General features: G+C 46.1%; 1 protein-coding gene across 2 annotated transcripts in view; it reads left to right on the top strand.

Moving 5' to 3' along the window:
- Positions 1-27,723, top strand: part of kazna (kazrin, periplakin interacting protein a) — a 439,152-nt gene that overhangs the window by 238,208 nt on the left and 173,221 nt on the right. For both annotated transcript variants that reach the window (XM_048615197.1, XM_048615198.1), the window contains exon 4: positions 26,668-26,712. In XM_048615197.1, the coding sequence (XP_048471154.1) occupies positions 26,668-26,712 (45 nt within the window). The remainder of the gene's footprint in view (positions 1-26,667; positions 26,713-27,723) is intronic.

The following is a 27,723-nucleotide window of genomic DNA, read 5'->3' as shown; positions in this document are numbered from 1 at the left end:
TGGTGGCCTTCTTCCACAAGTCAGCATGGCCCAGTCTTCTCACTCTGCCAGTGTTTGTGGGTTCAAATCCCAATCCCAGGTGTTTGAGCACGTAAACCTAGGGGAGACGATGGCCTAGTGGTATTATCGCTGGACTGTTAATCCAGAGACCCAGATAATGTTCTGGGGACACCGGTTCAAATCACCGCACATGGTAGAATTTGAATTTAATAAATATCTGGAATTAAGAATTCAGTGGTGACTGTGAATCCATTGTCAATTGTTGGAAATACCCAACGGGTTCACTAATGTCCTTTAGGGAAGGAAACTGCCATCCTTACCTGATCAGGCCTACATGTGATTCCAGACCCACAGCAATGTGGTTGACTCTTAACTACCCTCTGGACAATTAGGGATGGACAATAAATGCTGGCCTAGCCGGTGATGCCCTCATCTTGTAAATGAATAAAGGAAACAAAAAGGCTGACATATCAGCGTGATTACCAAGGTGCCATCTCAGATGAGATATTAAACTGAGGGAAAAGTTTCTGAGACACTGTTTAAGAGCTGGGGGAAGGCTGATATTTATCAATGGACTAATGTGAATAAGAGGGATGATCTTGTTGCTATATCATTGCTTTTTGTGAAAGATTGCTGTATGCAGATAGCTGCCACATTTCCCTGCATTAAATTCAAAAAAATTTCATTGGCTGTAAAACACTTTAGAAGTCCTTGAGGTAATGGAAAGCACTTTTGTAAGAGCAGATTCTTTCTTAATTTGGCTGTGAAATGTTGGAATTGTTGCTGTTCCCTCAACTTTTTCTTGAGAAATACAGGACTGTTCATTGGAAGCAAGGACTGGCCCTACCACCATATACTCCAAGGCCCAGTAGCTAACAGTGTAAGGCATTATAAGGGTCAGAGCCTTATCCACAAAAGCTGCTTGGTGCAAGTTACTGCAGTAATCTTCGCTAAAGTGATCCTCAAGACTGCAGTGCTTTCTAGAAAATCAGAAAGCCACGCATTGCTGCTCTAAGTGGATTATTCTGAGCTTCATTTATCCACCTCCAACTACAATAGAGGGAAGAAATGATTCATTTCTAGCTTTTTTCTTTGTCATTAGTGGTGCTATAGAAAGTCAGTGCAACAAAGCTGGTTCTGGAGTAACAGAGATTGTGTTGCTACCTTTGTCAGGGGCAGGGTGAGGTTTAGAATCAGACTGGGGGGCCTGCTTGTAGTTGTGACCTTGGTAAGGCACAGCACAACAAATGGTGCTCGCTCCAGGAATGGAGTTGTGGGATTAGCAGATCACAATCTCTTTTCACACAAAGTGCTGCAACACCAGGCAAATTGTAGACAGTGTCGCAGCAAGCTTTATCTCCTCCCTGGGGTCTCGGAACTTGGCTTGCCACAGCCAGGAAGCTAATGGAGCATTGAACTGGGTGAGAGTGACTAATGAGACAGAGAGAGAGAGAGACCATGGTCTCCCTAGTCTGAGCATCAGTTCCAAACACACAGCCAGTTAACCCTTTACTGTCCACACTTATATTGGGTAGAATTGCCAATTCTGGGTGGATGTATTCCTCATGTGACTTCCAACCTGCTTAAATATCACCTTTTTCACCAACCTTGAATTTTATTTTTTGCCCCTAGAAATTAAAATGATCAAAGAAAAAGCAACAAAAATGCTTGTTTCTTGTTTAAAACAACTCTGATTTTTTTTTCAGAAACAAAAACAAGTTGCTGGAAAAGCTCAGCAGGTCTGGCAGCATCTGTGAAGAAAAAAATCAGTTAATGTTTCGGGTCTGTTCTGAGGAAGGGTCACTGGACCCGAAACGTTAACTCTGATTTTCTTCTTCACAGATGCTGCCAGACCTGCTGAGCTTTTCCAGCAACTTCTGTTTTTGTTCCTGATTTACAGCGTCCGCAGTTCTTTCGCTCCTATGACTTTTTTTTTCTTCTAGATTGCTCACAGTGGTGTCCAGCAGATTAACCTTTTAATTCCCAGGGAATCCCGAACAGTGTTGGAGGACTGGCAACACAAGTTGCAGACCCTGGCACAGCAGGACATGTATTAGGATAGGAGCCAAGGAGAGGGGCCATTCTAAATTAATGAATGGAAAATGGAACAGGCTTCAGAACAGGCACATGTTGCTTCAAATCCAATTTTCTGATGCATACAAATAATGAGAGATTAATTTTTACTGTTCTATACCTCACTCGCTGCTTTACCTAAGATAGCTGCTGAAACTCTTGTGCACTTAACCATTTCAAGAATTTTTTTTTGGCAGTTAAACAAATGCACTTAAAGATCTTTAGTGTGGGCTAGTAACCAGTCCTGTAAAATTTTGTGGCCTCACGGTGTCACTTCTGTACATGAATATTTCAGCTCCGCACTCAGTAATTACACCATCTTAGTGTTCCACAAACGAACTGTTTTAGGATCTCGGTTAAGCTGCAAATCGGAAGCAGATGTTGAGGGGAAAGCATCGAAGTAGCATCTAATTTCCAATCCACTTCCTATCTCACAGATGGCCTGCGACTGAGCCAAAACTCCAAAAGGTTTGGAGGCGGGGAGGAGACGGTGAGAGCTGTAGGTGTAACATCAGCAGTTTGTTATCAAGAAAAGCTAAATTTCCCCAATGAGCAAAGAATCCAGGCAGATCCACTCCCTGTTGCCTCAGAATAGTACGTAACTCCTGGTCTTAGAGGGCTGCCTCTCACCTGAGCACCGTTGACACTAAATTGAAATGTGTCCTGCTTTCCCAGTGAGAGAACCAGCTGCAGATTGCCCTCTCAGCCAAACTTATAGAGTTAGCCAAGAACATAAGCAGTGAGGAAGATGTAAACTGCCTGCAGCTGGATCTAGGCTGTGCACGTTCTCCCCATGTCTGCATGGGTTTCCTCTGGATGCTCCAGTTTCCTCCCACAGTCCACAGTGCAGGTTAGGTTGGATCGGCCGTGCTACATTGTCCATAGTGTCCAGGGATGTGCGGCCTGGGTGGGTTAGCTGTGGGAAATGCAGGGTTACAGGGATTGGCGGGTAGGATGCTCTTTGGAAGGTTGGTATAGACTCAATGGGCCGAATGGCCTGCTTCCACACTCTGGATTCTATAGACAGATTATGTGAGCAGGCAAGAATGTTGCAGAGAAAATGGGAAAGTGTGAACCTACTGACTTTGGAAGGGAAAAACAGAAAAGCAGAACATTTTTAAATGGTGAGAGAGGAAGAAATGTTGGCATTCAGCGGGACCTGTGTGTTACTGTACACAAGTTTCTTTACTAGACTGTTACCTAGAATAGCCAGGTTGTCTTGCGCAGAAGGATTGGACAAGGCCAGCTCTTATCTGCTGGGGGTAAAAGGTGGCTTCGTTGAGACGTACAATGTTCTGAGAGGTTTTGACAGTGGATGCGGAGAAGCTGTTTCCTCTCATGGTGGAACTAGAGCCTAAGATAGCTGCTGAAACTCTTGTGGACTTAACCATTTCAAGAATTTTTTGTTTAGCAGTTAAACAAATGCACTTAAAGATCTTTAGCGTAGGCTAGTAACCAGTCCTGTATAATTTTGTGGCCTCACGGTGTCACTTCTGTACATGAATATGAAACCAGGTCACCATTTTAAAATCGAGATGAGATTTTTCTTGGAGAGGGATGAGAGTCTTTGGAATTCTTTTCCTCAAAAGGCAGTGGAAGTTGAAGTTTTGAATATTTTTAAAGGCAGAAGATTTCAACTCCTAAGCAAGGGTTCCCTTGAATAGGTGGGAATGTGGTATAATCAGATCAACCATGATCTTGTTGAATGGTGGAGCAGGCTTAAAGGGGCCAGCTGCCAGTTTAGTAGGTGTGTTTGTAAATTACACAAAGCTAATGTGCACAGCAGTTGAGACAACAAACGATAAGTTGATCTTCATTCCAAGGGATCCTTGTATAAGAGGGAAGAAGTTTTACTACAATTATGTCAGACATTGGCAAGATGGAGAACCATGGTCTCCTTTTAGTTTCCTAATCCAAGGAGAGACATACTTGCTTTGGAGTGAGTGCATCTAGATAATTTCCTGGGAGGAGAGGTTGAAAAGTCAGGGCCTGTATACACTAGAAGGTGAGAAATAAAACAAAGAGGTTATGTTGAATTTACATTGAAACACTAGTTTAGCCTCAGCTGGAATATTTTGTCCAGTTCTGACGCTGCACTTTAGGAAGGACATGAAGGGGTCGCAGAGAGTGGGGAAAAGATTTATGAGAATGACTGCAGGGAATTTCAGTTGGGAAGGTAGATTCGAGAAGCCCAGACTGTTTTCCTTGAAGAAGTGAAGATGGAGAAGATCCAGTTGAAGTATTCAAAACTACAAGAGGTCTGGACAGAGCAGATCGAGAGAAAATGTTCCCACTTGCGAAAGGATCGAGAGCGCAAGGGAACAGATTTGAAGTGATAAATAAAAGAAGCACAAATGATTGGAGCAGATACACATGTAACAAGTCTGGAATGCACTGCCTGAGAATGTGATGGAGTCATCTTTATTCAAGGATTCCCAAAAGTGAGTAAAATGGTTATTCGAAAAGGACTCTCTACAGCAGGCACCTCAAGGCACTGGAGCAGTACCAGTGTTGCCTGTGCCAGATCCTGCGAATTCACTGGAAGAAAGACACACCAACATCCCAAGACTGAGGCACTGATCCCACCTTGATTGGCTACAATGGGCTGGGCACGTTGTCCACATGACCAACACGAGACTCCCCGAGCAAGTGCTCTACTTCCAGCTCTGAAACAGCAGGCAAGCCCCAGGTGGACGGAGAAGGTGCTTCAGTGATACCCACTGGGGAAGTGCAGCATTCCCACCGACACCTGGGAATCACTGGCCCAAGACCGTCCAAAGTGGAGGGGGAGCATCCGGGAAGATGTCGAGCACCTCGAGACTTACTGTTGGGAAAAAGTGGGAGTCAGGTGAAAACACCGAAAGGAACGTGCTGCCATACCAATGCCCCACCCACCCCTTCTCATGACCACCTTCTGCCCCAAGTGTAACAGAACCTGCAGAAGCTGCATTGGGCTGTATGGACTCACTCAGAGTGGAAGAGAGCCATCCTCGCCTGTGAGGGATGGCCGATGATGATGAAAAGGAAGAATGTGCAGGCTGAAAGCAGGGGAATGATATGAAATGAGATGATGCTCATTTGGAGAGTTGGTGCAAACACTGGCCCAAATTGTACAGTTTCACAACACCAAACGAGATCGATCCTTGGCTTCCGAATCCTTAGATGAGATTTTCGACCCATTATAACCTTGCACTTAAAAGAAAAATCAATGAGAGAAAATAAAATCCAAGATCACTGCTTGCCAGGTAGATCTACGGTCAACAAAGAGTTAACTGTTGATGAACCACTAACATCAGGGGGTGAAATCCAAAATAGTGTGCAATTTGGGTGGATAGTACACACTCGGACAGTATTATTCATCCACTTACACCCCTCCACCACACACTTGAATCCCATTCCAATTAAGCTCTGATTGACTAACTGTAATGCAAGTGGCCTTTTTAAACACTTTTTAGACAGACCAGTGCTTGGAATGGACATCTATTTACCAGAAAGAGTGTGAAGGGCTCTCGGCATGGATTACCTGGAGCAGGCTACAACAGATGCAGAAATGCAGCAGCAACTGAAAGCCATGCAGCTTCTCAAACCCATTAGACAATGCATGGCCTACTCTGTTTCCCGACCTGGGCTGTATATCCCAGTTTTAAAACTTGACTCACTCCATGTAGGGCTCGGAGAGAGTCCGTGCACTGAGAACTAAACCAACAGCAGCCTCAGCGGCTCTTACTTTCACTGCTTTCCCCTTTGCAAACTATCACTCCGGGTGGATCTTCAATGATACCCACACTCTCACTTCCTGGAGGTATTGGGTCAGGAAGATCCTAGGGATAACCACCAGGACAAGTCCCAATTGTTTTAATTAAATGTCCGGATGCCCCAGCAAACTCCTAAAAGTAGTTTAGATGTCACAGCTTTCAGCTTCTTCCCTGTTTGCCAAATATGAACTGAGCCTGGGCAGGGGAAAATCTGTGTGAAGGTTCATCCTTCTACCTGTAAGCACTGAGCCCATGCTACAGCGTTGCCTGCAGCGCACCTAAACCCTGCTGCACAGTGCTGCCCCCTTTGGCCAAGGGAGTTGCTGCAACTACCTGTTTGGTAGCAATGGCTGAGTTCTCGATTTACACCTTTTCCCACCAATCCACCAACTCTAGGAGATGGTGTCACATGACCATCAAGATGATGGTGTCACATGACTATCCCAACTGCCGCCTCCTCTCGATTCCTTCTAGTGGATGTTCAGCAACACACAAAGACAGAATTGTGACAGTGTAGAAGTGTGGCACCAAAACTCAACACAGTATTCCATCTGAGGTCTAACTAGCATCTCGTATAGGTTCAGCATAACCTCCCTGCCCCATGTTCCAGCACTAAAGCCCTAGATTCTGTACGGTTTATTATCTGCTCACTCTACCTGTCCTGCCATTGTTAATGACTCGGGTGTATGTGCACCTGGGCCTCTCCGCATACCCTTCAAAGTTAGTATCCTACACTCAAGACGGTCACTCCGAGTCCTTTCAATCAGTATGTTTTTTTTTCCTTTATTCATTCATGGGATGAGGGCATCGCTGACTAGGCAGCATTTATTGCCCATCCCTAATTGCCCAGAGAGCAGTTTAGAGTCAACCACATTGCTGTGGGTGTGGAGTCACATATAGGCCAGACCAAGTAAGCATGGCAGTTTTCTTCCCTAAAGGACATTAGTGAACCGGATGGGTTTTTCCGACAATGGACAATGGACAATGGGTTCATGGTCATCATTACATTCTTAATTCCAGATATTTATTGAGTCCAAATTCCACCATCTGCCTTGGCGGGATTCGAGCCCGGGTCCCCAGGACATTATCAGGGTCTCTGGATTAACAGTCCAGCGATAATACCACTAGGTCCACTAGGCCATCACCTCCCCAGCTATCACCTCTCATTTTCCTCCTCAGCAACAGGAACGTCTCAGCCCACCCCCCTCCCCACCCCAAAAAAAGGAGATGGCCTGTTTCGAAAACTAAATTTGCTCGTAGGGGAAAGCGATAGGACATGCTTCACAGACACAGTGTTCTGGAATCTGCCAGGCACATTCAAAAGTGCTGGTATGGTTCAAAGAGATGTTGGCGAAACCCATGTCTTAGTCTGTGACGTCAACATAACCGAAGAGCAGAGTGGTTTTTTCTGCTGTACAGCCTCACATGAAGAGTTGACCTTTGGGCTGGTAACGTATGGGTTGCATCCCAGTGGGAGTCAACACGTTCAGGAATGGGGAAACAGTGGTGAGGACGTTGGAATAAAAACCAACCTGATGGCTCCCAGTTTCCATTTGCATTAAGGTGTTACCTTGGAGCCTGTCCTCATGACCAACGATATGTAAATTGGGGTACAACACCCTCTCGGCGCAGTCCAGCTGCAAACTTTGTATCTAAAGTTTTGCCTCCTGTAGTCAAGTCCCATTCATGAATATAAGTTATGTGGAAATTGAAAGAGATGGCCACAGGAGCTCTTATTCATGTTGCCTCAGATGCACTTAGAATCACTACAGTGTGGGAGCAGGCCATTCAGCCCATTGAGTCCACACCGACCCTCCAAACAGCATCCCAATCACCCTACAACCCCACATTTCCCATGGACACTATGGGCAATTTTTTAAAAAATTATTCATTTTTGTGGAATGTGGGTGTCGCCGGCTGGCCAACATTTATTGTCCATCCCTAGTTGCCCTTGAGAAGGTGGTGGTGAGCTGCCTTCTTGAACCGCTGCAGTCCTCCTGCTGTGGGTTGACCCACAATGTCATTAAGGAGAGAATTTTTGACCCAGCAACAGCGAAGGAATGGCAACATATTTCCAAGTCAGGGAACTTGGAGGTGGTGGTGTTCCCATATATCTGCTGTCCTTGGCCTTCTAGATGGAAGTGGTTGTAGGTTTGGAAGGTGCTGTCTGAGGATCTTTGGTGAATTTCTGCAGTGCATCTTGTAGATAGTACACACTGCTGCTACTGAGCGTAGATAGTGGAGGGAGTGGAGGGAGTGGATACTTGTGGATGTAGTGCCAATCAAGCAGGCTGCTTTTCCCTGGATGGTGTCAAGCTTCTTTACCACGGCCAATTCACCCCACCTGCACATCTTTGGTCTGAGAGGAAACACACACAGACTGTTGCCCGATGCTAGCATTGAACATGGGTCCCTGGCGCTGTGAGGGAGCAATGCAAACCACTGTACCACTTTGCCTTATGTGGGAGGTGGCTCAGTGGTTAGCGCTGCTGCCTCATAGTGCCAGGGACCCAGGTTCGATTCTCACCCTTTGGTGACTGTGTGTAGTTTGCACATTCTGCCCATGTCTGCGTGGGTTTCTGCTGGGTGCTCTGGTTTCCTCCCACAGTCCAAAGGCTAGGTGGATTGGCCATGGGAAATTACCCACAGTGTTCAGGGATGTGTAGATTAGGTGAATTATAGGGGGATGAGTCTGGGTGGGATGCTCTGGGGGTCAGTGTGGTCTTGTTGGGTAAAAGGGCCTGTTTCAACACTGTAGGGATTTGATGGAGCAGGTAGTATAGTGGGAGCTTTGCCATCTTGAAATTATAGGACCCGCTCCTGTGGGTGCGTGCTCTGCCCTTCAGTGAACTGGAAAGGAAAATCAATGAGATGGAAGAAGGGAGAACTGTTCTAATGAACTGGAACTCAAGCAAATTTTGCTGTGTTCCTTGAGGGCTGTGATATGGAGTTGGTGGAGCTCTGTTACTAACACCCAATGCCTGAAGCATCAGGAGTAATGAAAGGCACATTACCAGTCATGCTGGTTTCAGACATTCAGTGGATAGAGTAATCATCAGACTGCTGATGATCTCTTATTCCTCTGCATTTGCACATGTTTAAAAACAGTCACCTTTCTTTGCCTGCAGTAACTAAAGAATTATACACTAATGAAGCTGCTACAGTCAAGCTGTTCAATATTCTATGCCTTCATCAAAAATATTATTCTTGCTTTCAAACTAGCTGAAGCCACTTACCCATGGCTGGACTGTGAGCTTCAAACAGAAAGACGCTGACCCTGGGTGGAGTTTTGACATCTGCCTAAGCAGTGGCTCACAACAGTAGCATTTTGAATAGAGCTTTCTTCGTGTTTTGGCACCGTAGCCTCTGAAAGTTTTGAGGAGATGTCTTGTGAAGCTGGGTGGTCAGGAATATGGATTCTGCTAATGAAAAGGTGGGGTCCAAGAATTTGAATCACGGACTCTATCTGACAGTAACTGTCTGAGAAATGAGGCGGCGTGTCAACTTTAGAACAAGTATGAAGGAAATCCCAGTGAGGAGAGAGCTGCAACAGCACCATCTTTGGCATAGGGAAGGTGTGATGGTCAAAGCTGCAGTTACATTGCTGGTCAGATCCACCATGTGACTCTCAGGAAGGGTCACAGATACTGTTACATGTACACATGCCCCACACCAGTTACAGTCACAGTCATATACAGAGCTGCAGCTTCAATCACAGATATAGTTATTGTTATAGAGACACAGTCCCTGATGAAATTGGCGCTATGTGCCAAACTTTTTGCCTGACTTTGATTTTGCAGCCAAAGGCACTAAAAACCCTGGGCTTGAGCCTGCCTCTACATTCAGACTCAGTTCCACACTGAGGGGTAGATTTACGAATCAGGCCATCGAGGAGCTGAATTGTTCTTCTCTCTCGGCCCTTCTCTCCTCTCGCACTCCAGCCCATTTCAATGCAGCCTCAGTATCTGAACTTTAGCCCAGGAAGCTGCATGTTGTGCCACAGGATTTGGATCAAATCCTTCACTGGCAGGCAGACCCATTGTGTCACCTGCCATGCCAAACAGAAATTGTCTCCATTGCACAGAGCTCAGTAAAACCCTTGTTGGAATGAATCAAAATTCCGTGCATGTCTCACCAGTTCCTCATCCCTACTTCTCTATCTCCTGGCAATGGGAGCCAAATGAGGTTCAATTCTGGTGAAAAAAAATTTGCATGGCTTTGTTCTACTTTGTAACCCACAGTCCCCTTACTTCTAGTCGCATTAACGTTTGTGTAATTTTGATTCACAGTTAATTACTGTGGCCTTGTGGGGAGCTGGGCAAGTCAAGACATGGCATATGATAATTCTCTGCACATTACAGGGCGAGCTCCCTGTGGGAGATCACAGAGTCAAGTATTTGAAGGCCTGTGCTCCATTCCACAGGCTCTCAGTCAGGAATAAACCACATCTGGTCCTGCTTTACCCTCGCTCCCGCTGGGCAGCACACACCCCCCTCCCACTGCCCAGCCCAATCCAGGGTAACACAGAGAGGGGGAAGGGGCCTCCCTGACTCCATGGTTCACCTGAGCTCACATTCTCCCCACCACCTGGGAGGTTGCAGCCACTAACGCCAGCCCCTCTGGGCAATGCCCTGTGCCCCGTGCTCCTCCTTACTCAGTGAATAAATGGCAGGGGCCGAAAATGAAGCAGCAGATCTGAACTTAAAGCACAGCTGCTTGGTGCTGTGCTATCTGCCTGCATTAATGACACTAATCCCATTGTGATTACCTGATGGATGCTGATCTATAATATAGGCTGTTCTGTTAAGGGGACACGGTTACTCCTCATCACTTATGGTGGGACTTTAAAATTTCACAGGCTCGTGAGCATGCGGATGGAGCAAGGGTTCAGAGCAACATTCTCTCTCTCTCTCTCTCTCCTCTTCCCTCTCTCTCTCTCCCCCCTCTCCCCTCTTCCCCCCCCCTCCTCCCACACACGATTCCCCCCCCTCTTCTCTCCCCCCTTTCTCTCTCCTCCTCTCTCTCTCTCTTCTCTCCCCGCTTTCTCTCTTCTCTCCCCCCTTTCTCTCTCCTCCTCTCTCTCCCTCTCTCTCTCTCTCTATCTCTCTCTCTCTCCTCCTCTTCTCCTCCTCCTCCTCTCCATCTCTCCCTCTCTCTCTCTTTCTCTCTGTCCCTCTCTCTCTCTTCCCCCCTCCTCCCTCCCTCTCTCTCTCCTCTCTCCCCCTCTCTATCTGTCTCTCTCTCTCTCTCAAATAGATAAATACATAATATCTGTCTGTCTCTCTCTTTATCACATGTGTGAATCAGTTAAAGGCTCCAGTCTTAGATGTGACCACATACAGCATGAAGTTAGGGAGCTAGTAGCCTGAGAACAGGTTTTCTTAGAGGCATTTTGTTACATATTATTTTGTGTTTTTAAAAGGAAAAGCAGTAAGGAATAGAGTGATCCCTGTAGAATAAACAATTCATTGCATTCATTTCTTTATATGAACTAAACCACTTTACTGGTCTCTAATCATGCCTCACCTCACTAGAATGCTTCTGGGTCTGTCTTTTGTAAAGACAGGGGAACACACATGGCGACAGAACAAAGGTTCTTTGTAACATGCTCTGGGTGCCCTGATTGTTTCACTGGATTCAAGACGTGAAGAGAACTCTCCAGATCAGACGGGGCAAATGGTCCATTTATAGGAGTGACTGGTCATGTTGAACCATGGTAAACACTTATCACAAACTGGTGAAAATTGTAACAACAGTCTTTCATTCAAAGATCATTTGTCAGAGAAAGCAAAACAGTCTGTAATGAGCTTTAAGCACAGACAGTTTGTCTATGTCAGTGTGTTTAGCTATGATCCTGGTCCATTACTATAACTTCAATCGTAGTTGGTTGAAGTCCTGAAAGGATTACCTACCTGATTTGGTTCTGGATTAAAAGAGGTGGTGCTGACTGTTATATCTCCCATTAGTATAGCCACGTACTTTCTGAATTGAGCTGTTGTAAATTTTTTGCCACTCACTATGATCTTCCCCGTGCTTTCTTCCCATCTCCGTGATTCCTGAGTTTGTCCTCTACACAACCAAATATTGACATGTGTGACCCTCTGTAACTGCTGTTGATTGTGTTTGTGGGTTTCACCTCCAGCAGAGGATTGTAGCAATGCTTGTGTTATCTCTCGTAACATAAGAAAACTGTGACATTGATTGACCTTGGCTATTGAGGCCAGCTTGAACTGGTGGTCGATGCTTACGAGTCTGTGCACCAACAGTGGCTCTGAGCAGAAGTCGATGATGCCATTCATGATGGCTCAGTGGTTAGCACTGCTGCCTCACAGCACCAGGGACCCAGGTTTGATTCCACCCTCGGGCGGGCTGCCTGTGTGGATTTTGGACATTCTCTCCATGTCTGCGTGGGTTTCCTCTGGGTGCTCCAGTTTCCTCCCACAGTCCAAAGATATGCAGGTTAGGTGGATTGGCCATGCTAAATTGCCCGTAGTGCCCAGGGATGTGTAGGTTAGGTGGGTTATAGGGAGATGGGTCTGGGTGGGATGCTCTGAGGGTTGGTGTGGTCTTGTTGGGCTGAAGGGCCTGTTTCCACACTGTAGGGATTCTATGATCTATGATTAATTTGGTATTGAAGAACCCAACAGATACATGACTTTGAGAGTCTTGCACTCACTTTGCTGATTTTTTTTTGAGGAACTAAACGTAAAGTTTCTCCGCACTTACATTGCTGCATTGTTTACGGTTTGCAATTTGCACTTGCACTGCCATTTTCATGCCTGCTCCCAGCATCCCGCCTGACAGTTCTAAGCCACATTTTGTTCTTTCATGTCGTTCATTATTGACTGCTTATCATCATCAATTATAGCAATCCTCCAGCAAGTGAGTGGCTAAGAGAAAACACGGCAGTATTATGCTAAGTATTAAATTAGAAGTGATAAAATGTAGCAGAAAAGGTAAGCATGAAGTTATTATTGAATGTTGTTTGAAATTTCTTCCAATGAAGTGTCCATACGATTGTAAAGAATGCTGGTGAAACAGAACGGAAAGCGAAGCCTGTTTTGAAGCATTCAGAGGTTAGGATAACAAGGTGAAGAAGTGTTATCATGGGGACCAAAAAACGGAATGATCGCTGGCGCTATAGATCAAGAATCTGCATAACAATAACACTCCTATCAGCTTAGCCCTCATCCAAGAGAAGGCCCTGAGCTCCTGAAAAAGGAGTTGAGAGATGAAGCAGTGAAAGAGAAACGATTCAAAGCTGCCGTCAGATTGTTTTACAGGTTTTGGACGTGAGACAGTTTTCAGAACGTTTAACTTGCTGCCTGTCTGACATGGATCTGCAGAAGCGTTTCCGGAGAACCTTAAGGGAATCATTGACGAAGGTGGGTATGATCCTAGCCAGGTGTTTAATGTTGATCAAACAGGGTTCTACACACATTTCTGTCAACAAGAATACTTCAAGGCCTCAAAGGATCCACCTTTGTCGGAAACCACTCTAATGGTGATGTGAAACATAAGCCATTGCTTGTGGTTTGGTGGGGCAATCCACAAGAAACATTGTAGAATCCTGGCTTCCCAGAATATGAAAATTTCAGTGCAAGGCCTGGATAGCAAAGAAGATCTTCTGTGAGTGATTGGTGGATTATTTTGTACCAGAAATGAAAAAGCACTGTGACAGAATTAATCCTAATCTCAAAATCTATCTTAAGTGAGATAATGCTAGTGCCTACAGCCTGGATTTTGAACCGTTATGTCCAACGATCTCTTTGTGCAGCCTCTGGTCCTGGGTGCCATTGCATGCTTGAAGGCCTATTATTTGAGGAAATCATTCCACAAGCTGATACATGAGACTGAAGGTGATGTCAAACCCACAATCCAGGAATTCTGGAAAAGTTCCGACATTTTTAAGCGTGACTTTATTGACTCTGTTCTTTCTGGGACGAGGTATTGATCCTCCTAATGAATGGTTTGTGGAAGGAAGTGTATCCTGATACAGGCCATTCCTTTGAAGGGTTCAATGACATGTCACATATACGTGGTTAAGTAATGCAACTAGCAAAGGAAGTGGGCTTCCAAGAAGTAGGAGAAAATGATGTTGACGAACTATTGGAACTGCATGGTACACCTCCTAAACAATTAAGATGTTGCTGAATTAGATAAACCATAGTTTTGAAGAAGAAAGTCTGGATGATGATGATGAAGAAAGGGATTCCTCTCAACGTAGAGGCCTCACAGTTCCCGAGCTCCGAAATATGTTTGAGCATATCAAAACTGCCACCGGCATTATCCAAAAACACACTACTCTCGCTTGGATCGTTCTGACAAGCCGGCATGAAATGTTCAAGATTCTTTGGCAAGCTCCCATGAAATTTTTAAAATGCAAAACGGCAAGTAGGAAGGCAAAGAATCCTGGATTCTTTCTTGTCAAAGTAACACCAAGCAGTCACTGATGAACCTGAAACAGGACCTTCTGACACACCGTTAGGGTAAAATACTAAGCCTATGCCTTTTACAGAGACAGAGAGAGTGGGGCTCTGGGGCAGATGGCAATTGATGACCCTGTGCATCTCCAACCTCTGCTAATGCCCCTCTTAAAAATCATTGCTTCAAATAAAATCACTTTTTACACTGGAAATGGTTTTCTGTTTGAGTCATTGCTTTCCAAGGACAATCCGTTCCAGCCACAATTATGTATAAATATTACATTTCACAGATACTGGCTGCCTGTGGTCGTCTTGAGTTTATCAGTTGTAACAGAGCAGTATTCTTTCAATTGCATGCTATGCTTCAAGTGACCCCCAGTACAATGGAGTATGTGAGCTTTATTCCCTCAGATCACATGCTATGATCCAGTGATGATACCTTGAATATGTATCTTGAGGGAATATAAACACACAAACTATGAGACGTAACACAATGGGTAAGCTATCCCCCAATGCGAGACATCACAGCCGAGCCAGTTCATTTAACATCTGTGTGTGTACTTGTTCCAGACACAGAGCAGGACCGAGAGCATTGGCTAACTCCTGCTCTGTCCCAGCCTAAGGACACTGAGGACATCTTCGCCCTGACTGAGGTCAGTCTAGTGTTGATCAGGAGTTAAAGGTGTCTGAAGCTTTGAATGGGCCAAATGGACTAAAGTGAGTGCATGTGGTTTTCATAATTCTCTGAGTGAATGGGTGAGTGGGGTTGATGCCTGATTCCATAAAAAGTGAAAGAACTGGTCACTTCGTTATGGGTCGGAGAGTGAGAATGAGCTGAATGTTCGTGTGTCTCCAGCTGAAAGGCCATGAAGCCACTGGACAGGGAGGAGAAGGAGATGCTTTAAATGAAAGCAGGACATTGTTCAGGACTGTCATAAATTGTTTGACCAATCAACTTTTTTCCGCTCTTAAAGCATCGAGCAGGAAACAGTCATGCCAGCCTTGTGTTTGTCCAAGACCAGTAGGATTATGTTGTGGGGGCACTAACTGTTTGGTGTCCTGAACAGATGCAAAACTGGTGGAAAGGCTGAAAGGTTGGGTCCTCAAAGGATCTGCTTCAGACTGCATGATAGACACCACCGCGGCGAGCAGAGTTTTACTTCACTTATTGTTCACACTTCCTGCTCTCAGAAGCAGTGACCCTGGTCCTTTGAGATAATGCTCCCCGCTGTGGACAATGGGGGTTCCACTGCAGGGGTCTAGGTCAGGGTCAGCACTTGACCCAGCCCCATCCCGTGTTCCTAATATTTGGCTCAAAAAGGGATCCCACCAACATCAACTGCACTTAGCTCCCCCCACCTCGACCCCCCCACCAAGAGCAAAGAAGTTGGTACTGGAGACAGAACCACATCAGAACAGCTTTCTACAGTGCTTGCTCCAGCCCCTTGGTTTTCCAGCTGAGGTTCCAACAGAGCTGGTACAGTTGCTAAGCTCACAGCCTTTGATGTGCCTGAGCAGGGAGTTTTTAATGGGCCAAAGCAGTGCAGAGGGAGTCTTACTACCCATACTCCACTCTCACCAAATTGGGAGTGATTGATGCTGAAAGAGACAGTGTTTCCCCACAGTGCTGTTGTTCCTTCATTTGGATACACAACTCGCTGGAAATGGGCAAGTCGAGGGAGGTATGGTACGGGCGGCATGGTGGCTCAGTGGTTAGCACTGCTGCCTCACAGCGCCAGGGACCTGGGTTCGACTCCACCCTCGGGCGACTGTCTGTGCGGACTTTGCACATTCTCCCTGTGTCTGTGTGGGTTTCCTCCCACAGTCCCAAGATGTGCAGGCTAGAGTGGATTGGCCGTGGGAGATGCAGTGTTAGGGGGATAGAGTAGGTGGTGGGCATGGATGGGCTGCTCTTCAGAGGGTCGGCGTGGACTCGATGGGCCAAATGACCTCCTTCCACAACATAGGCATTCTGTGATATCCTTATTAAATATTTTAACTGACATGTATGCCCGTGGCTACACGCAAGAGAAGCAGAGGTGTGTACCTGTCTCATTGTAAGGCTGCTGCATTACTCACAGGCTGTTTAATAGCTGGAAGGAGAGAATGGCAGTGAGAATGATTTTCTTTTCTGCCAACTATGTTTGACTAATTTCTGGCTATTACTGACAAAATGTACCATTCAAGGACATATGCATTATTGAGTAGATGGGAAAACTCAGCAGGGGGAATGGTAATTGCTAAAGCAGAGCTGAGCAGCTCTCTGAAAGACAGCTTGCTAGCTCAGTGCCTGACTGATGGGGCAGCTCACTGTACAGGGGCAGCCTGCTACCCTTACTGAGGGGAACTGGCTTGTGTCGGATTGCAGAGAGTTTGGGGAGACGTTTATTAAATAACACGGAGACAGAATTCCTTGCTTCTCACTTTTCAGTCCATAATTGCTTGGCTGAAACAGTCCTCAAAAAAAAAATATTTTCCCTGATTTCTTTTTTGAAGGTATATAATGGACTACGTCTAAAGTTAACCCTTTTGTTGCGAAAGGCGTGTATTTCCAGGCCCCCATAGTGACTTCAGGATGTCCCAGAGGACCTGACAGCAGATGATGAGTGATATACTGTCCTGTATGAAATGCAGCAGCCATTTGGAACACTGTGATATCCCAGAAACTGCGATGTGATAGCGACCCTCTCTTGGTAATGTTAGCCGAGGGGTAAATGTTGGTTGGGTCACCAAGGAGGCTGGCCTGCTCTTCTTTGTGGTCGAGCTGTGAGACTTTTCTGTTTGTTGTCTAATTATAAAGCTGGCACCTCTGACAGTGCGCCACTGCCACAGTACTGCGCTGAAGAGTCAACCTTCACTCCATGTTCAAATCTCTGAACTAGCATTGAACCAGCCATTGCAACAAGTGAGTGTGCTACCCTCTAAACCCTAACTGGTGCCTTCAATGCCCACCTTGACCTTTATTGGATGGTTGGTCATTGTAGAGCACAGACAATTTTGAGTGGTTCTGTTTTGTTTGGCTCAATTTTATCCGTCTCGCTCTTGTGCTCGCTGTCATGCTCCCTCTCTCTCGTGTGCTCCCTCTCTCTCGTGTGCTTTCGCTCTCTCGCGCGGTCTCTCTCGCGCTCTCACTTACGCTCTCTCTTGCGTGCTTTCTCCGTCTCGCGTGTTCTCTCCCTGTCGTGCGCTCTCTCTCATCCTCTCTCTCGTCCTCTCTCTCATGCGCTGTCTCTCTCTCACGCTCTGTCTCTGTCGTGCTCTCTCTTGCGCACTCTTTCTCGTGCTTTCTTTTGTGTGCTTTCTCTCTCTTGCGTGCTTTCGGTCTCTCTTGTACGCGTGCTCTCGTGCGCTCGCTCTCGTGCGCGCTCTGTCGTGCGCTCGCTCTCGTGCGCGCTCTGTCGTGCGCTCGCTCTCGTGTGCTCTGTCTCTCTCGCAATTTCTCTTGCATGCTTGCGCTCTCTTGTGCGCGCTCTCTTGTGCACTCTGTCTCTCACACTCCATCTCTTTCGCGCCGTCTCTTGTGTGCTTTCTCTCTCGCGTGCGCTCTGTCTCTCTTGTGTGCTTTCTCTCACTCATGCTGTCTCTCGTGCTTTCGCTCCCTCGCGTGTGCTTTCTCTCTCTTTCCCTGCCTCCCCCTCTCTTCCCTACCCGCCAAAAAAGAAACTGAGTTCTGTCCTACTTCAAGACTTGTCTTTATTTTACATTTGCTAACTTGTGCTGGTCAGTGGTAAAATATAAAGTAAACATCACAGGTTAGTGATGGGGGTGACAGATTAAAATGAACCCATCATCTTTCAGATGGTCCTGCCCGAGCCCCAGTTAATTGGCAGTTCCGATCGCTCTGTTATTTCTGCATTGACATCACAGGCACATGCCTTTGGTGTTTTTGGACCTTGTGTACATCAGCTCTTCCCTCTTTCCCGTCATCAGCGGTAGCAGGCGGGGATTCACATGGTGGATGGTTCCCATAGAAATGGTTTGCAAACAGCAGCAATGGGGAACTGGTTAAACCCATGTTTTCTCCCTCTTAACGCTGCACTACTACTTTCTGTCTGTCTGCTGGAGGCCACCGAATTTGGTTCCATCAGAGAAACCTCCATGAACCACTACCACTCGATGGTGAACAGAATAGTTTTGTTAGTAGCAGAGAGTGGGGATAAAGGGGTCTTTCTCAGGATGGCAGCCAGTGCTAAGTGGTGTTCCGCAAGGGTCAGTGCTGGGACCACAACTTTTCACTTTGTACATTAATGATCTAGATGAAGGAACTGTGGGCATTCTGGCTAAGGTTGCAGACGATACAAAGATAGGTAGAGGGACAGGTAGTATTGAGGATGCAAGCAGGTTGTAGAAGGATTTGGATAGGTTAGGAGAGTGGGCAAAGAAGTGGCAGATGGAGTACAACGTGGGAAAGTGTGAGGTCATGCACTTTGGTAAGAAGAATAAAAAATGGACTATTTTCTAACTGGGGAGAAAATTCAGAAGTCTGAAGTGCAAAGAGACTTGGGAGTTCTAGTTCAGGATTCTCTCAAGGTAAGCTTGCAGGTTGAGTCAGTAGTCAGGAAGGCAAATGCAACTTTGGCATTTATTTTGAGAGGACTTGAATATAAAAGCAGGAATGTACTACTGAGGCTTTATCAGGCTCTGGTCATGCCACAGGTGGAGTATTATGTGCAGTTTTGGGCCCCATATCTCAGGAAGGATGTACTGGCCCTGGAGTGGGTTCAGAGGAGGTTCATGAGAATGGTCCCAGGAATGGAAAACTTAGCATGTGAGGAATGTTTGAGGACTCTGGGACTGTACTCAGTGGAGTTTAGAAGGATGAGGGGGGATCTAATTGAAACTTACAGAATACTGAATGGCCTGGACAAAGTGGATGTTGGGAAGATGTTTTCATTTGTAAGAGAGGCGAGGACCCGAGGGCATAGCCTTAGAGTAAAGGGAAGACCTTTCAGAACGGAGATAAGGAGAAACTTCTTCAGCCAGAGAGTGGTGAATCTATGGAATCCACTGCCACAGAATGCTGCGGAGGCCAGGTCATTGAGTACATTTAAGACGGAGATAGATAGGTTCTTGATTATCAAGGGTTGCGGGGAGAAAGCAGGAGAATGGGGTTGAGGAACTTATCAGCCATGATTGAATGGCAGAGCAGACTCAATGGGCCGAATGGCCTAATTTCTGCTCCTATGTTTTATGGTCTTATTCGTTCATCGGATGTCGCTGGCTGGGTCTTGTCGCCCTTGAGAAGGTGGTGGTGAGTTGTCTTCATGAACCACGGCAGTCTGTGTGCTGTATATGGACCCACAATACCCTTAGGAAGGGAGATCCAGGAGTTTGACCCAGTGATACTGGAGGAACAGTGATACACTTACAAGTTGGGATACTGTGTGGCTTGGAGGGGAACTTGTGGTTCCCATGTATCTGCTGCCTCTGTCTTTCTACAGAACAGAAGAAGCTTATTCAGCTCATTGTGACTGTACTGGCTCTGGAAAGAGCTACCCAGCTGATCTGACTCTCCAGACCTAACTCCATAGCCCTCTAAACTTATTGCTTTCAAATATATCTCCAGCTCTCTTTTGAAACCTCCAATGGAATCCACCTCCAGCACTCTCCCAGGGAACGCATTCCAAATCCTAACAACCCTCTGAGTAAATACGTTTCTCCGTATGTCACTCCGAGCTCTCCTGCTGGCAATTTTGAAACTGTGACCCCTAGTTACTGACCTACCAACCAGTGGAAACAGAATGTCCATCTTTACCCTGTTAAAATTGTTCATACTCTTGAACACCTCAATAAGGTCTCCTCTTAATCTTCTCTGCCGCAAGGAGAATAAGCCCAATTTCTCTTTGTATCTAAAATGCTTCACGTCTGGTATCATGCTAGTAAATCTCCTTCGCGCTTTCTCCAGAATTTTAACATTGTTCCTTAAATAAGGTGCCCAGAACTGAACACAATACTGTAAATGTGGTCTGATCAATGATTTTTAGATGTGGTGATTGTCAATTTGGAAGGCGCTATTGAAAGAACCTTGGTGAGTTTCTGCAATGCTGTTATAGATGATATACTTTGCAGCTACTGAGCATCAGGGACGGTTGGAGTGAATGTTTGTGGATGTGGTGCCATGATGTCCTGGATGGTGTTATGCTTTATGAATGTTGTTGGAGCTGCACTCATCCAGGCAAGCGGAGAGTATTCCATCACTCTCCTGACGTAGAAACATTAAAACAGAACCTAGGAGTGGAAGTGTAGGTGATTGAGCCCCTCGAGCCTATCCACCATTCAGTATGATCATGGCTGATCATCCATCTCGATACCATACTTTTACTTTCTCCCCACAGTCCTCGATGCCTTTAAAATCTGAAAAATGCCTGTATTTCTTTCTTGAATATATTCAGTGGTTTGGCCTGCACAGCCTTTTGACGTAGAAAATTCCCCAGGTTCACTAGCCTTTGAGTGAGAAAATGTTTCCTCGTCTCAGGCCTAAATGGTCCATCCCGTTTCCTCAGACTGTGGCCCTTGGTTCTAGACTCCTCAACCACCAGAATACACCCTCCCTGCCTCTTTCCAGCCCCTATTAGAACTTTACTCGTTTTAATCAGATCTCCTCTCATCCTTCTAAATTCTAGTGTGAAAATACAGGCCTAGAATTGACACAATCTCTCCCTGTAGAATAGCCCTGCCATTCCTGGTATCAACTTGGTGAATCCCTACAGCACTCCCCTCAATGGCAAGTCTATCCTTTCTTAGGTAAGTGAGACCAAAACTGCAGTATCCTCCAGGTTTTGTCTCTATATCTGCAGTAAAACACCCCAACTTCTGGCTTGTGTCTTGTAGGTGGTGGATAGGTTTTGAAGAGTCAGGAGGTGAGTTACTCATTGCAGGATTCCTAGCCTCTGACCTGCTTTTACATGGCTAGTTCGATTCAGTTTTTAGCTAAAGGTAACTCCAAGCATGTTGCCAGGTTCACTAGCCTTTGAGTGACAAAATGTTTCCTCATCTTGGGCCTAACTGGTCCATCCCATTTTCTCAGACTGTAGCCCTTGGTTCTAGACTCCTCAACCACAGAAAACACCCTCCCTGCCTCTTTCCAGGCCCCATAAGAACAATGAGGAACCATTGTTGAATTTGTTTGGAACCCACACGCTGCCTCTCAGATGTTGAGGTTTGGTGCGTGTGTGTGCGCGTGTGTGTGTGTGCGCGTGTGTGTGTGTGCGCGTGTGTGTGTGTGTGTGTGTGTGTGGACAGACTAGCCCCTCCCCTATGGATAGTGACCCCCCTCAGCCTCATCTCTATTCATCTCAGACACACCATTTGAAATCTGATGGGGGAAGTGGTCTGGAGAAACCACATCAACAAGTCCAGTGCCAATGTCCCTTGTGTCAAGGAGAGGCGTTGGTCCTATTAATGGAGTGGGAGTGAGTACAGAGTCCCGAGGCACATATTCATCTGTCTGTGTGTGTCTTACTATCTCTGTCCAGCTGCAAGATGGAACTGCTCCGTGGCCATGCAGGATTCAACATTGCTGATGTAATTTTTCAACGTCATGCTTGATTTAATCGCATAAATGCGATTTTTTTTTTTAAATGTATGAACGATTCTCCTTCAACGAATCTCCAAATGGACCAAATGTGAATTGAATCATAGTTTTTATTACTTCAGCATGTACACGGTCACAAAGCCCAAGTGATAGCCTTGCCAGTGGCTAGATCAGCTTTTTTAAAGCATCTTTGGTGTTTTTTTTTAAGAGGACACTCACTGCTAATGTGAGATGTTGTTTGGGCTGCACCACAGCTGTAGCCTGGATGATCTTGCTAACTCTGCCAATGGTGCACAGAGATCCCCGCTTGCCTGGAAATGGTTTAAGGTGGCCCAGGGCTAACTGAACGTAGTGGAATTGAATGAAGGATAGGGCCTAGCTTATGAGATCTCCATCGTACCAATGTAACCTGGAACAAGTCACTAATGTGCAGCAAGCCACATCTTATTAACTTGAAGAGACTCTTCTGGTTAGAGAGGGGGTGGTTTTCCTTTATCACCTGAGACCAAAATGCCCTGTAGTTTGCTACGCTTACAGACACAGGTGGCATTAACCTTCATGCTAACAGCGTAGCAAGTTGTCATGTTCATACGTGGCCCTCACAGACATATAGCCAGCTAGCCCACACTGTGTGCTACATGTACAACGCTGTGTATCCTCGAGCCTAGCAAGAGTTTGGATTTTATGAGAATCTTTTCCCTATGGCAGATGTGTCTAAGACCAGAGGTCGTAAATTTAAGGTGAGGAGTAAGTGCTTTAGAGGAGATCTGAGGGAATTTCTTTTTCACCCAGAGGAGGTAGATAAATGGAACGCGCTGCCTGAGAGGTTGGTGGAGGCAGGTACTCCCACAACATTTGAGAAACATCAGAATGAGCCCTTAATATACCATGGCATAGTAGGCGATGGACCAAGTGCAGGTAAACAGGATTACTGTAGTTTGGTGAAGGTTGGTCAGCATAGGTATGATGGGCCAAAGGGACTGTTTCTATGCTGTGTGTCTGTGTATTTTGGGAGCAAGTGAGGGGAGAAATGGTCGAGAAATATTGATGAAAAGCTGTAGCTTTGTGGAGAATGGAAGGTTGTGGATAAGGAGCTTCTTCACTCAGTTCTTGCAAACGTGTGCATCGTTCTGGCTGGAGTTGTCAGGTAACATACATCGCATCCGTCCCCAGTATTACCCACAAAGGCACTGCCAACTGAGGAGCCCAATGTGTCTGACCTTTTGTTTTCTAATATTTTAATGGTCTCGTTCAGATATGCTGCCAGAGCTGCTCTGACGTTTTGGAAACTGCAGTAAAGCTTTTACTTTGCTGTTGAAGGCAGTGCTCTAAGGTCAGAATAAAATGACAAAGTAAATAAGGCCCCAGTACTGCTGCTGGGAGTGGCAGAATCTGTGTACACCAGAAGGTTATGTTATTCTCAGAGGCGACCTGAGTTTTTGAACCACATCGGGCTGTGTAGGAATTTATGTAGTTCAGCTGTGATTTTATTTCTAAGTTAATTTTGTAATAACCGGGTATTATTGACCACTGCCTCTGTGTTTTTATGCTCTTCCCCTCTCTCTGTGAAGGTGTGGTGAAGAGTTTTCTGCTTTGACCTTTGTCATAGCAACGAGGCCTATACAGAGACTTGAAACTGAGCCTGAGGGAGTAGGCCGTCTGGTGGCAGAACGGCACAGAATAGATGAGTCTGTGATCTCTGTTAGGTCATCCCTTCATAGATGATAGCCATGTTTCAAGTAACAATCTTGTCTCATTTTCATGTTCCGGTAATCTCTGGGCAGCTTAGAGAGCCACAGTCTTCATCACCATGAGTTGACAGAAATTAGAATTAGCATTACTGTCACATACTCAAATGAGTGCAGTGAAAAGTTCACAAGTTGCCACTTATAGCGCCATCTTGGCTACAAAAGTACCGAGGTTCAGATTCTTAAGTACAAATTCTTAAAGGGGAAAAGAAATTTTTTAAAAAATAAAGAAATAAAATGTCCAGCATTACAGATCATACAAATAAATTGGAAAAATAAAGAAATAAGAAGTTCGGAATAACTGTCCTTCTAACGCAGTCTACACCGGTACCTAGCCTCCAGTTCGCGCTGGGTCTTGACTCCAGTCTGTGCCAGGCTTCACCTCAAGGTTATCAAGAAAGGAAATCACTGTGCAGTCACTTCAAGGCCAGAAGAAATAGCTTTTGGGTGTCAGTAAGCTTTTGTCGTGCTCTTCCATTTAAGTGAAAATGCTTATTCATTTGGAAAAAAAATACTGAGGCATAAAATTCTTGTTTTTGGAAAGCGTGATTTGCCAATTTTGCAAGTGGATGACTTTATTCACAATTGAGTACATAATGTAGAAGGACCTAGCTGTTCCTCAGAGCACAGGCGAAATGTGGGAGACTGGGAGTGAGAGAGCAGGGATGTTCAGGTCTGTCAGGTCAGATGCGTTGTAGATTATTTCTACATTGTCTGATTTTGCTGCAGTGTTTGAGCACTCCCCTCTCCCTGGTCTCCTGAAGGCAGTGATGCATCTAGGTCATCCATGGCCATGAGTGAGGGCAGAGTTATTTGACAATGGAGAGCATCATGGTCTTGTCCCCTCCTGATGTGCTCTTGCTTTGATGTGGCAGGGCAGCAAAATCGGGAGAGGATGTAGTTTTTCTTCTCTTTTTTATAACCTAAGGGTGCTGAGGGCCTGGTCCACAGAGCCCTGCTTTAGTTAAAAACAATTTCATTTCGTACAGAAGCTGAACTTGGTCATCAGTATCTGACATTGCAGCTCACTTGTCCAGCATCATGAGGTTAACATGTCACTGATTTCTAGCACTTTACCTTGATCTCCTGTGGTAAACGAGGCTCTGATTTTGCATGCCGTTTCACCCCAACAAACATACTCAATGTAAGATCTTTGCAAAAAGAATAAATTCTGAAGAAGGGTCTAGGCCTGAAACGTCAGCCTTCCTGCTCCTATGATGCTGCTTGTCCTGCTGTGTTCATCCAGCCTTACGCCTTGTTGTCTCAGATTCTCCAGCATCTGCAGTTCCTACTATCTCAAATTCAGAAAATGTTTTTGTTTTAAACTTGTTAGGACTCAGAATATTTTATCAGGAGCAGTTGTGGGTGCTGATAGGTTTTTATGAAGCAAAATACTGCCAATAAAATATTGGATGAAGAAGCATTTGAAATGAAACATGGAGAAATCTAAGCAATGGCAGTGAGTGGATAGCTCCTTCAGTGGGTCAGTACGGGTCTGATGGGCTGATCCAACTCATCCAGCGCTGATTCGATGTTGAACGTTGTTAATTTAATCATTAAGTACAAAACATGATTTCCTTCCAACAGTATGTGTGTGCAGTGCAGTTGGAGCAAGCAGTGTCATATCTCTCACGCGCACACACAGACAGCCACAGTGTGGAGTGTTTTAGAGTGGATTACAATCAGGGTTTCCTTCTGCGATCGGAGACTATTTAACACCCTGGCTTTTGCCTGTTAGTTTCAACCAGCATTAGCTCTTCGTTGGTCTGTCAATGAGTCTCCCCTTTTAATCCCCTCTTTGCTAATCTCTGTCGTTTTGCTGGCTTTCTGCTCTTTGTCAGAGAAGGGCAGGAGAGTCACTCCACGCTCTGGGTCCTGTCGCTGTCCACAGCTTCCTGTGGCAGCAACTCTCCACGTGTCTCCACGTGTCATCTCCCAGCTGCTGAGGGTATTGCAGACCCACTCAGCGTTCAGGAAAAGCGAGCTGGTTTCAAGAAGGTGATATAAACAGGAAATGGTGAGCAAGGGGTTTGGGGCCGGCCAGTAATGGCTGTGGAGCTCCATGTAAACTTGGAGGCCAGTGCACCAACAAAAGTCCGAGTCCACTGGTGCACAGAAAAATCCAGAAGCAGGATGTCAAGGTGACAGTGGAAGTGCCCAGGTCACTAAAGAGCTCAGGTGAAGATTTATATATTCCTGGGCCTGAGGGGTACCTGGGCAATAAACATGACAATTGCAGAACAAGGCAATTTCCCCAATCTGTAAACAAAGGGACTGTCGGAATACATCTTACCCTTAAAGTGTTCTCTACATCACTCAATAGCTAAAGGATTAGAGAAGGCCAAGCAGCATCATAGGAGCAGAAAGGCTGACGTTTCGGGCCTAGACCCTTCATCAGAAATGGGGGAGGGGAAGGGGGTTCTGAAATAAATAGGGAGAGAAGAGCTCCCTAACCTGTTCTTCCTCCCACCTATCCCCTCCTCCCACCTCAAGCCCCACCCCCATCTCCTACCTACTAACCTCATCCTACCCCCTTGACCTGTCCGTCCTCCCTGGACTGACCTATCCCCTCCCTAACTCCCCACCTACACTCACCTTTACTGGCTCCATCCCCGCCTCTTCGACCTGTCTGTCTCCTCTCCACCTATCTTCTCCTCTATCCATCTTCTACCCGCCTCCCCCTCTCTCCCTATTTATTTCAAAGCCCCCTTCCCCGCCCCCTTTTCTGAAGAAGGGTCTAGGCCCGAAACGTCAGCCTTCCTGCTCCTATGATGCTGCTTGGCCTGCTGGGTTCATCCAGCTCTACACCTTGTTGTCTCGGATTCTCCAGCATCTGCAGTTCCTGCTACCCCAGCTAAAGGATGAGCCCAGTTCGAGCTCTCTAACCAACACTTGGGACAGGATGAGCTAACCAAGTGTGGGCTGGGATTGAACCTGGTCTGTCACTGGCTTGAACTGTTTGGGCCCAACTGGTTCTGTTTCTGTGCTATGTGATTGTACGTGTGGCTGTATCAGGTAATAGATTTGCCATGCAAAGTTATGTACGGCACTCGTAACAATGTCTCCTCACGTGCGTTTGTATGTTTTGTTTTTTGCAGCACATTATTAATGGTGGGTCTGTTCTGTTGCAGATGATTGTGATGTTCAACCTGAAGAGCTACAGCATCATGTGACAGGTACAGTCCAAGCTCGGGAGCAGGGGTGGGGGGGGGCGGGGTGCGGTGGTGTGGGGGGATTGGGGGTTGGGGGAGCAGCGGGGGTGTCTGGGGTAAACCGCTTGGATTGATTTTGTGTCTGGTTTTTGGACAAGGTGGCTGCACAAACCCTTTTGGGATGTTTTGACGTTTTGTCTTGTTCCCTCCGGTTTGACCATTTGTTCGGAGAGTTATAGTACTACCCGAAGGTTCCTGCTCCTCAGAATGGCCAGCGTTTCTGAGGTGCCACCTCTGGGGTTGAACATGTTTCAGAAACGTGGAAGTGGCTGAGTCCCTCAAATGCGACCCTCCCAGGGTTGTAGATATTACCTTCAAACTGCACTGGTCCACACTGCCTAACTCCACGTCAGCTACAGCCATTTCCCTGTTGGGAGCACGGTATTTTATAGAAACAGAAAATGCTGGAAATAAGCAGCAGGTTAGACAGCGTCTGTGAAGAGAAACAGCGTTACAGTTCCACCATGAGTGATCTTTTGTCAGAACTGCAAAGGGCAAGGGATTTAAATAACACAAGATTTCACATTTGCAACAGCAAAAGAAATGGCTAATGGATAGAGCTAAGGGAAAATAAATATGTGTCCAGTCAGAACAGGAAAGTCATCTGAACACAACGTGAGGTAAGAAACCAGACAAGACCGACCCAGTGAAACGAGAAAAATAAACAGCAAGGTGCAGGCACAAGGAATTGTCCAAAGGTGTTGAACTCGATGTTGTGTCCAGAGGGCTGGAGGATGCTGCAACAAAAGCTGAGATGATGTTTGTTGAGCTTGCCTTGAGCTTCACACATTTTCTTTCTCTCTCTCACTCACTCCTCTTTCTCTCTATCTCTCTCCCTCATTCTCATTCCCTCTCTCTCTCTCCCCCTCTCCCACCCCCCCCTTCTCTCCCTCTCTCTCTCTCCCTCTCTCTCCCCCCCTCCCTTCCTCCCCTTCACTCTCTCCCTCTATCTCTCCCCCTCTTGCCCTCTCTCTC

This window comes from Rhincodon typus, chromosome 31, assembly GCF_021869965.1.
Source record: "Rhincodon typus isolate 14 chromosome 31, sRhiTyp1.1, whole genome shotgun sequence".
Lineage (NCBI taxonomy): Eukaryota > Metazoa > Chordata > Chondrichthyes > Orectolobiformes > Rhincodontidae > Rhincodon > Rhincodon typus.
This window is presented reverse-complemented; position numbering and strand designations above follow the sequence as displayed.